This window comes from Quercus robur, chromosome 7 (assembly GCF_932294415.1).
Source record: "Quercus robur chromosome 7, dhQueRobu3.1, whole genome shotgun sequence".
Classification (NCBI taxonomy): domain Eukaryota; kingdom Viridiplantae; phylum Streptophyta; class Magnoliopsida; order Fagales; family Fagaceae; genus Quercus; species Quercus robur.
In genome coordinates, this window is record NC_065540.1 from 5,039,339 (window position 1) to 5,051,153 (window position 11,815).

General features: G+C 34.5%; 1 protein-coding gene across 1 annotated transcript; it reads right to left on the reverse strand.

The window, feature by feature from the left end:
• Positions 1-6,226: 6,226 nt before the first annotated feature.
• On the reverse strand, positions 6,227-11,145 carry LOC126691871 (cell division cycle protein 48 homolog). Its single transcript, XM_050387137.1, has 9 exons — positions 10,943-11,145; positions 10,642-10,807; positions 9,740-9,968; positions 8,265-9,031; positions 7,930-8,151; positions 7,759-7,830; positions 7,385-7,666; positions 6,885-7,244; positions 6,227-6,757 (listed from the first exon to the last, which is right to left on the reverse strand). Exons 1-9 carry the CDS (start codon positions 10,969-10,971, stop codon positions 6,464-6,466), a joined length of 2,421 nt encoding a protein of 806 aa, XP_050243094.1. The 5' UTR covers positions 10,972-11,145; the 3' UTR covers positions 6,227-6,463.
• Between the last annotated feature and the right edge of the window lie 670 nt (positions 11,146-11,815).

The following is an 11,815-nucleotide window of genomic DNA, read 5'->3' on the forward strand; positions in this document are numbered from 1 at the left end:
TATTGTTCACTGAATCAAATGATTTTGAGAATGGAATTTATAATAAGATGCTTCTTCTTTTTTTGGGGGGGGGGGGGGGGTCTCCATAATTTGAGCAAAAAGCCAAAAAAAGGGGCCAAAATCTAAGTAATTTAATGACACTATTATTATTTTTTTAAATGAAGATATTCAAACTTCAAATATATACCTCTCAATTATCAAAATCAACCTCCAACTATCAAATACCAAAAGCGTATTTGATGACCAAGAAATATCAAATACACCAAAAGATGTGAGTTGACCTACAAGACTCGGAGTCTTGACAAAAGTTTTAATTATTAATAAAACAAACATATAACAATCTACCTTCTAAATAAACAGATAGAAAGATATGAAAATAACTATTTTGGGGGGGGGGGTTGAAGAAGGAGCACTCTATCACCTATCATGCTGGTTGAATTAAATTAGATTATTTTACACTTTTTATCCTAATTTTTTTTATAAATTGCTTAATTAATCCCATAATTTGAGACCATTGTTAGTTTGTTACAATGTCCATTTTGTTATTTCAGATTGAAAAGTTAGACATGTGCAAATCACATGATTTGTGGGCCCATGCATTGTTAAAGTTCACTTTTCAAAAAGAAAAACATGAAAATGACTAAATTGTCTCAACTAGGTGCAGAAATATGGTGTTTTTTTGTACACACAATGACATTTTTACCTTATATTCTACTATAATTAATCAATAATCACCAAAATTGCCAATGAAATCAAACAAATTGACTCCCAAATAACCATTTTAAAACTTCATCATTACCAACTTTGTAATTTAATATTGACCTCCTTTTCAGCATTGATGAAAAGTTCACAATCCGAAGACACAAACAGCTTAAGCTTTAGAGAGCTTGTTGTCTTAACTCTTAAGAACTGCGCGGGAGAAGTTAAGACCACTAGAGACAATGTGACATGGAACTTGATGGATAATAAAAGTTGTGAGTTGGGATAGAGTAGAAGGACTCAACAAGGTCGGTTGAAGCACAGAATAAGGTACATCAAGTGAGCTCAGGGGGTTGAGCTAGGTAACCCAATGATAGGAGGAGGGAGAGGAAGTGTCATACCTTCTTTGTCATTATAGTAGTGGTGGTGGTGGTAAGGCTTAGTTTCAAACATGAGTTAGTGAGACAAGTTTCCATGGAGCCTTAGATAAGTTTCAATCAATGATAATGAAGGAGTGGGGTCGTAACTTTCTTAGTGTTGTAGTTAAAATTTGGGTGGTTATAGTGATTGCGGTCACACTAGAAAGGATTCGGGGATGTTTTTCAACAATGGTTTACTTGTGTCTAACTATTCTATACAAGGTGACCCCAACTTGAGCTGTAGGATAGACATTGCAACGATTCTCTTATACATGGGGTTTATTGGGTAAAGTTTGAAGGGATATTGTAACTCAAATAAATAAATAAAAATGTTAGGGAAAGTTTATGCGAGAGTTGGTGTCTTTTACCTGAATGTGATCATAGTGACACTCTACCCGTTAGGCCCAGGCCTGTGGGAGTAGGAAAACAAGACTAAAAAATCTTACTAAATAACAATTTTCACCCAGTCCAAACACCCTCTAAATTTGCCATGGATTAAGGTTTTTTTTTTTTCTTCTTCTTCTTCTTAAGCAGATAGAGGGATGAGAAGAATAGACAAATAACTGTGTCTATTAGTGCTTAATTTATCATAATTTTCAAGTTACTTAAAAATTAAAAAGTAGAAAAAAGAGAGACGATGAGAGGTGGTGGGAGTTCACACCTTATGCTCCGCAGTCCGCAGACATGATTGATATATAGGTGGCTGATATGATGTTCTTCACGCCATCATTATTATAATGCATGATATGATTTGATGGATTTGTTACCATCATGGGACCTCTAAATGCGTAAGATGATTGCCAACTAACCATGTGCCCGCACATCAGAACTCCGAAGCATATACTGGAGGGAAAGGCCATAATACAAGGGACTCTAGTAAGTGCATTTCTTGCAAGCCCAACTCATTGAAGAAAGTCATAAGTGAGCCCAATCATATACACTTTCCTCCATAGCCAGAAAAATATATGTATTACATTGTATACGTAAGTATACATGTACCTTTAAAAGAAAATTTAATTTACTATAAACAAATATTTTTTTAAAATAAAAAAATAAACATTTTATAATTTAAAAGAACAAAAAATGACAAGTTATATCATTGTGTATAATAATAAAATTATCAAAATCAATATTTGTTTAATTATATGTTTCACTATTTATATCAAACAACACAATTTTTTATATGTATTTATATCATATACAAATGTGTGTGCACACATGCATGTATTATATCTTCTAAATAAATCAAACTATTTTAGACTATAATAATATGAGAAAAAAAATTTGTATTTGTTATTTTGCTTGAAAGCACAATTAATATATGAAAAACATATCCTTCGTATATTGAATTACTTAATTAGTGTTATAAATTCGTTGGTTTTTTTATAATCTCATGATGTTATATTAAAAATAAAATGACTATGTTATAAAATTGAAATAAAGTAAAAGAGACAATCTAGCATATATAGTCATTTCATCTTAGTACTAAATTATTTATTTAAATCTATAATACACCCATACATATTTTTATTTACGTTTTTTATTCTATTTTTATTATTAAAAATTTAAAACCTTGAACCAAATAAACATGTATGGTCCCATAAAAAAATAAACAAATAAACATGTGTAGATTCTGTACCAAAGGTATTGTCCCATTGTTTCTCAAATAAAAAAATAAAAAAAGGTATTGTCCCATTAATTAGTAACTATGCTTTTATTCCAAAAAGTAAAATACCATTTATGTTTTTTTTTTTTTTTTTTAATCAAAGAGATAAATAGCATTTATTTATCACGCCACAATGGCCCAATTTCCTCATGTATGTTTTGCCTCATGATGCAAAGGCCAATACTCATTAGTTCAAATATCATCTTCCCTTCTTTTCTTTTCTTTTTTCTAAATAAGGGTGGGGGATAAAACTCCAATACAAGACCACACAAAAGGGTCCGATGCCAATCGACCAACAAAAGGACTTATGTTGGAAAACAATGATATATTGGAAAAATATAAACAATAAATTGGTATATTAAGCAACAAACAAACAGGACTACAGACATGACATAGTAGGGCAGCCATTAGAGCAAGCTTGAAAAGAAAAGAAAAAAAGGTTCGAAATCATTCAAACAATCTCAATGATAATTTTCAAGGGAGGTTTAGACCTCCCTAGCTGGAATCAACAATGAATGTGAGGTTGCTAGGACAACTGATGATAAGAATCCTTGGGACTCTAGGCTCTAGACAATTGAACATAATAGCAATGAGGACCCATTAACTTGGCTTTAGTCTCATCAGAACCTCCCCTAGCATCTTAGCCAAATTATTTCTTATCACATTCACCCTCCAATTCAACCTATGCCTCCATTGCTAGGGACATGACTCTCTTTATCCTGCATTTCAAAACCTTGCTTGGGCTACCTCTCCTCCCACCCCTAATCTGATTGGGTCAAATGTATTGTGAACATAGGCTAAAGTAGGTATGAAAAGACAATTATCTTTTGGTTTTACAACCTAGTCTGTCGATGCTAGTGTAGCACATTGGAAAGAAGTATAGTTTTCAAGTTCAATTATTGAGGTTGTTGACTAAATTATACCAGAAAAAGAAAAGGGATAATTTCCTATTATAACAAATGAAAAGCCTTAATAATATACTTAAAACAGAATAAAGGCTAAATAATGGTAAACCATTGAAGAGCAAAAATAAATATAAAGTACAAAAGCTTGCATAAGGGACCTACCCATCTCCCTTTTACTCCTTTTTTTTCCCCTTTTTGAGCGGATGATTGTAATCCATTGAAGAGCAACAAAAATGGAGTGCACAAAGTTGCATAAAGGGACCTACCCATCTGGGCCATCTCAAGCATTCAATATGACTCATCTAGGAAGGGAAAGATAGGATTGGGCCCCCATAAAGCAAAGAGAGAAGTCCAAGCAGCTAAATTGTGGGCTAACACATTGGCCTGTATAGAAACAAAACAACAATCAAAACCCCCCAAACCCACCCCCCCCCCCCCCCCCCCCCCAACACATATAAATCAAAAACCCTATAGTCTAAAGTCTTATAGCTCAAATCCACCCTTCCCTATTGTATCTTAAGAAGTTTAAGACCCATGTTGATTGTTTTTAATCAAATTAAATCCGCTTGATTATTAGATAGGCAATTTGATTAGTAACAAATTTATAACCAATATTGAGAATAAAAGTATAAAAAGGTAAAGGGGACACACAATATGGTTGCGAACGGAAACCCTCTAAGGGTTTATAACGGAAGAATCCACTAAATAGAATGGAATTACACAATACATAATATTAATCTCCTAGTATTGCTACCTACAATAAGGCTTACTAACGTGACCACATTCAATTTCAACTCTGGTTGAACTCTTCTATTGTGGATTTGTTCAACACACAAATACCTTATTCATGACTAACACCACAACAAACTCTTCCCTTCTCTATTTATATATATATTTTTTTGGTTAAACCTTCTCTATTTATATGATTACTTATGAAACCCTCATTTATGTTCTGACTTACTTAGAGCACAAATCCCAAAGCTTTGGACATCATGGGCTTGAATCTAAAAAACTAGAATCATGTGTCTTAATTGATTGAGTAGTGTCGAGATAGGTATCAAGCTTAAATGAAACTCGATCGGTCAAGCAACCAATCAAGCCTACAAATTCAACAGTTCTTTAGTAGATTCATGGACAATCTTTTATGTATTCTATCAAGATCTTTAAATACATCTCTAGACACTAAAGACTTACAAGCTCAATTACACTTAGATATGTTTTAATTACATTTACCAACACATTACAACATTTGACCCTAACATAACTATTAAATTATCCACACACAAAAAAGCCCCTATGAATTTCCAAAAGAATTGAAGTACAAAACAAATGGAGGAACAATCTGGTTTATTTGGCTTCAATAATGGTTTTATTGTCACCTTCAAGGAGATAATCTTCAATTCGGAGGCCAAGGATATTTGCTAATACAGTTAAGCTTCAAAGAAATGGTTAGATTAACAGTACTCTCGTCGGTTGTTATAGCTTAATTTTCCCTTTTGAATCCCTGCACAAGCAGCAATTGAGTAGTTGTCACTTTTAATGATAGTATCAATTTTGATCTTGAACCAATTTAGGGATGAAGGAAGCTAGGATTCTAGATTATGTTTAATTTCATTGAGATTGTCCTAAGAAGCCAATTTGGATTGGAAAACCCTGTTGACTATGGATTAAGAGGGTTTCTTTTCTTCTTTTTCTTTTTTTAATTGATAGTTGGTAGAATGATAATTTAAAAACATGAAGTATCAATTGAACTACAAGACTTTTTAGAGTTCCATTTAGTTCGAGTTCCGGACTTGTTTCATACTCTATCGCAGCACATTATAAGAGTACTCTTTAATTACTAAATACTAACTACTTAATATACTTCATTACTTTCCTCTTCCACTAACAAATTTTAAAAGAATTATAGATTTATAGTTCTTATTGTTCCTTTAAAATAAAATAAAATAAATCTGATTGTTATGTCAGATGACTAAGCGATGATTTTATATTTTGACTATAGTAAATATGTGATTTTACTTAATATCATAAAAGACTAGTTTAAAAGGGAAACCAGCGAGATTTATCAAGTGAGTTCCTATTAGCTCAATAAAATTAACAAAAAAATAATTCTTAAATGGATCAATAATTGTAAAAACCAAAAATAAAATAATAATAATTACTTAAATGACATATTTTAATTGTTGTTAATAATAATGATAATAATTTTGCAATTACAAAAAAAAAAAAAAAATTATAATTACTTAAATGATATACTTTAATTGTTGTTAATAATAATGATAATTTTGCAATAGTGAACTCATGAAAATGCTTGTCGACAATTATGATTTTTTTTTATTATATATAATTCAATAACTCAAAGGGCAGATTTGAAACTTGATCATCTCCCAAGTAATGTTAATTAAGTTTGCTTGGTTAAATGTGCAGAGTAGTGTCAATTGAGCTTCAAGGCTTTTGATAAGCATTATGAAAAAATTTATGTTCCTAACATTACTCACAAGTGGATAACAAAAGCCTCACCACAAGTAAACAAGATATTAAAGCAAACAATAATTTCAACTTAAAACTTGTAGAGTTTAAAATTATCCATTATAACTATCAAAATAAAAACTGTTCTTTAAACTTCAGTGTAGCCAGGGGATCATCCGCTGGCAAAACCCAAGGCCTCCTTGGACACAAGGGCAATTCAATAAGAGCCTTAAACATATCATTACAATGACATATGTAAGAAAGGAATGTCTAACATAAATAAGACAAACACCCATTTTAAGAACCTAATTGTATAGGTCATCTTCATCAGCCCCGGCAGCAGCCGTAGCGAAAGGGTCAGATGCAGTGGCTCCAGAAGAAGTATTATCAGCAAACCTAAATTCGGATCCAAACCCTCTTGACTGCTGCAATGTTTGAGCAAATGCCTGGTATTTGCGGATGTCAGCATCGCTAACACTCCTCCGAGCATACTTCATTGACTCCTCAAAATGGGCTGCCTTGATCTCTGCTACTTCATCCTCAACATCCTCCTCCATTGCCTCAGGATTATCCCTTCTCCTTCTTTCCCTCTCAATATCCTGCAGAATGTACCAAAAATAAAAAGTACTTAGCACCTTTAGATTGAATTTATAGGAAACACGAGTATTTATAAAATTGGGTTTTGAAGCATGTGATTAGAAAGCAGTAAAAAGGGTAAAATCATACTTTCTCAATGTTCTCTCTTATGGCATATTTGCATGCACGCTGGCATATCTCAGTAATGTCAGCACCGCTAAAGCCTTGAGTATACTTGGCAAGGGCTCTGAGATCAACGTCTTTGGAGATGGGAGATTTCCTCAAGCATGCCTTAAATATCTGATGGCGGGAGTCCTCGTCAGGGAGAGGGATGTAGATCAATTGATCAAGACGACCTGGACGCAGAAGTGCAGGGTCTATGATATCTGGTCTGTTGGTGGCCCCAATGATGAAAACAGTTTTCTTTGCAGACATGCCATCCATTTCAGTCAAGAGTTGGTTCAAAACCCTATCAGCAGCACCTCCAGCATCTCCTACACTGCTACCTCTCTGCACAATACAGCAAATGATAGTTCAAGATGGGCAACAAGTTAAACAAAAATGCAACAATTCTCCTGCCAGTGATTGCCAAAACTCAAATTAATCATTATGATCATAAAATAGTTAATCATATAAAAAATCAATCTTACCTGAGTAGCAATTGAGTCAAGTTCATCAAAGAATAGGACACAAGGAGCAGACTGGCGTGCCTTGTCGAATATTTCCCTTACATTGGCTTCACTCTCTCCAAACCACATCGTAAGCAACTCAGGACCCTTGACACTGATAAAGTTTGCCTGACATTCATTAGCAATAGCTTTGGCCAGGAGGGTTTTCCCACATCCAGGAGGGCCATAGAAAAGAACACCCTTTGATGGTGACATTCCAAACTTCTCAAATTTCTCAGGATGCTCCACCGGGTATTGAACAGTCTGCATGACAATATAATACAGAAATCAAGATTGTAAGTTGCAAAAGAATGAAAGAATGTGTACACATAACAAACATAGTAAACTTTGATTACCTCTTGAAGTTCCCTCTTAACATTCTCAAGACCTCCAATATCTTCCCAACTGCAATTGGGCACTTCAACAACCTGGCTCAGCAGAAAATTCAGAATAAGGGATCCCAGTTAGCAAAGAAGTTAATCAACAATGAAACTCTGAGTCATTTAAATATATTGCTAAATACTTACAGTTTCACGGAGAGCAGATGGGTTGCTTGTTCCAAGAGCAGTCTGGAAGTGCTCATTTGAAACTGCCATTGAATTTAGTATCTCCGCATCTATTGTCTCATCTTCCAAATCGATCACATCCATCTTCTCTCTGATGCATTGAAGAGCGGCCTCAGTACACAGAGCTGCTAGATCAGCACCAACATAACCATGTGTGTCCTTAGCAATTCTTTCTAGGTCAACCTATTCCATTCAAAACCAGAATATTCTTATTAGATTCAACAATTCCTCTACAGATAAAGTAAAAAGAAAAAGATGCATAAACTTGGAGAAACAGGAATAGGATTCAACATTACATCTTCAGAAAGCTTCATATTCTTTGTGTGAATACGGAGAACTTCAAGACGCCCAATTTCATCTGGAACTCCAATATCTATTTCCCTGTCAAATCTTCCAAACCTTCTCAAGGCAGGGTCAATGCTGTTGGGACGATTTGTAGCCCCCATGACAATAACATGAGCACGAGATTTCAGTCCATCCATAAGTGTCAAGAGCTGGGAAACAATTCTCCTCTCAACTTCTCCATGTGTCTTCTCTCGCTTGGGAGCAATTGAATCGATCTCATCAATAAAGATGATGGATGGTGCATTCTTCTCTGCTTCCTCAAATGCTTTCCTGAGGTTGCTCTCACTTTCCCCGGCCAATTTTGACATGATTTCGGGTCCATTGATACAGAAAAAGAAGGCACCAGTTTCATTGGCAACAGCCCGGGCAATTAGAGTTTTCCCAGATCCAGGGGGTCCATACAATAGAATTCCTTTTGGTGGCTTCACACCAATCGATTTAAATAGCTGTGGATGCCTCAGGGGCAGCTCCACTAATTCACGAATCTGAGCCATCTGCTTTCTAACACCACCAACATCATCATAACCAACTTCATCTAATCTATCCTCGTCCTCCCTTCTCACAGGTTCTCCCTCACAGAAGATCTCAGTGTCTGGAGCAACCACACAGTACTCTGGAGGGTCAGTCTCAATAACCTTAAACTCTACACTTCTCATCCCCCCTCTCACAAGGAAAAAATCACCCTTCCTCACTGGGCGGTATGCCTCCAGGAAATAAGCTGCCAATAAGTTTAGAAAATGATTAACAACACATACCCCAAAAAATAATTCAGCAACCAATCAATGTGTTGGCATTGTACCAACATCAACCAATAACAGAACAAAACAGACAGGTTAGAAAGAGAGAGAGACAGAGAGACAGATGGGACAACAAAATAACTAGATGAATTCAATTTCGAAATAAATAAATAAAACCATTCCCATATTGCCCCATAATAACTCTAAATTTTGTAAAAAAGAAACTTATGTCAGTATAGAAAAGCAGCATCATTAATCCATCATAAATAGATCATCAAATTATGTTGCACCAAAATTAGGCACTAATTTCTATAAAACAGTGTCCGTAGATTATCTCAGCATCTAACTCAATCTATTGTTATTTATGGCTAGACTATAATAAGTCACTAGGTCACTACAATTTCTGCACATCCTGAACCAAATATTTTGGTTGTTAATTCAGCTCTTAAGAACAAAACTCTAATTGTGTTGCAATGGCTGGCAAATTACAATTAGCTTCTCCAGCTTAGACATAGTTTAACTATTTATGCATTAAAACTATCTAACTTCTGTAACAGTATCTCTTTTAAATCGCATGCAATACATTTGTGGTCCCAACCCCCCCACAAACAAAGGCGACCATACACAAAAAAAGTTACTTCAGTTTTTAAGTGAGGGGAAATAAGAAGAGGTTCCAAATAGACACTCACGTTTCAAGTACGCATCAAAGAGATTGCCAGTGACCCCTTCAATAGTATCATCCACAGGAAGAATATGGACACGCTTTCCATATTTGACATCTGCACACTGGTGCACAGAAACAACATCTCCAAGCCTCACCCTGAGGTTGCTTCTTATAACCTTGTTCATCCTTATCTTTGGCTCATCACAAGTGTCATCAGCAAGGGCAATGCAGATAGTATCTTTCCTTTTCTTCCCCTAAACACCAAAAGCAACAAAGAAATATACATAAATCAGATTAATAAGAGTCTCCCTTAATTATCCCAAGCTCATAGATTGAGATTTCATTATTGTTACACCACTTTGCAGGAAGGAATTCATCAAAACAGAACACACTTCTCGCTAAGAGTACCACTAAGAAGTAAAAACAAGCATGTATGCACGAGTTTGAGAAAGAAATCAAAATTTCAATACAAATACATGCCAACTTTTAAACAACATTAGCATAATTTGCCTCCTATACAGTCAATTCCCTTTCTAAACATAAAACCGATAATCTCTATTTACATTACCTTTAGCTTAAACAAGTCTATAAGGAACCCAATTTAATAAACCAATTCCACAATGTATAACAACCGCTACAATAACAAACTAAACCCAACAACTGCTTCAAAAAACCCAACTTTGTGAACCCAAAAAAAAAAAAAAAACCAATTTCACAGATCCTAAAAAACCCAAAACCCAGATAAAAGCACAACACTAATTCACCAACCAAAACCCTTATTACCCATAAACCCAACACAGCCATACAACATAATCATCATCATCATCATCATCAATGACAACAACAACAACAACAATACACACAACACAAGCAAAAACCCTTAAAAGTAATAATCGAAACAACTCAACAAGATCCTAAAAAGCTCACCTTGATCAAGATCGTGTCTCCCCGGAAGAGTTGGAGCTTCTCCATGGTATCGGGATGAAGCGCAACGACAGAGTTGTCATCGTTGATTGCCTCATCCACAACAAGCCGATTCGGGGCCTTCTTGCGCTCAAGAATCGCTGTGCTAAAGTCCCTCTTCGTTCCCTTACTGAAATTCAACAACAACAACATCAAAAAAAACCACAATCAGATTAATACCCACCAAAAAAGATTGAATTTTGAACACAAATCAAAGACTAATAAGAATAATGGAGATCTGGGAATTGGGCATTGGAGGGCTTACGAGTCCGATGATTCGGGTTGGCTCGCCATGATTATTTAGAATCAGAAAGACAAAAGAATGAGATTGTTGAAGAAGAAAAAGAAGACCCAGAATTGTAAAGAGTTAAAAGAGGTATGTGAGGGATCTGAATGTGGGTGGTGGGATATTTATAGATAGACAGCGAGTACAGCTCCGTTTCTTGTTAGGAAAGAAAAGGTTTTGTTTACTTCTTTTTCAGTTCTCGAATATTACTTGTATTTGTATTCTCTTTTTCTCCTTTTCCATAATGAGTTGGGATGACTGTGATTTTTTTTATTTTTTTAAAAGAAGAATAAGAAATTAGATAGACTAGGAATGTTACTTTTTTTTTTTTTTTTTTTAGTAGGAGCGGATTACATCGGTGCATCCAATGCATTGAACCGTAGATATAGTGACACACGTCTAAAAATGAATACATGTCACAATTGCAACGATCCAGTGTTATTGGTGACACTGGACTTAACCTACTCCTTTTTTTAATAGATTGTGTAACACAAGGCTTTTTTTCTTTTTTCCAAAAAAGAAAAATTGTGCTAATAGTGAAGTTAGGGTTAATTTTATAGTTATGATATTGTCCACTATTTGATTTTTTTTTTAATTCTAATTTCAATCTTTAATCTCTTTTTAAAAAATTGTGAATAATAATAAATAATATTATGATTTTAAATTTTATAAAGGAAACCATAGATTATGCATCTTTATCAGTTTTACTTAAGCATCTAGTTAGTTATTTGCGATATTATTCGAAATCTTGTGAGTTATTTGGAAAATTGCATGAAATAGACAATGAGAATATTCTCATATTTTATTATTATCACGTTCATTCATTCATTTTATTTTGGAGAGCCCCAAAAA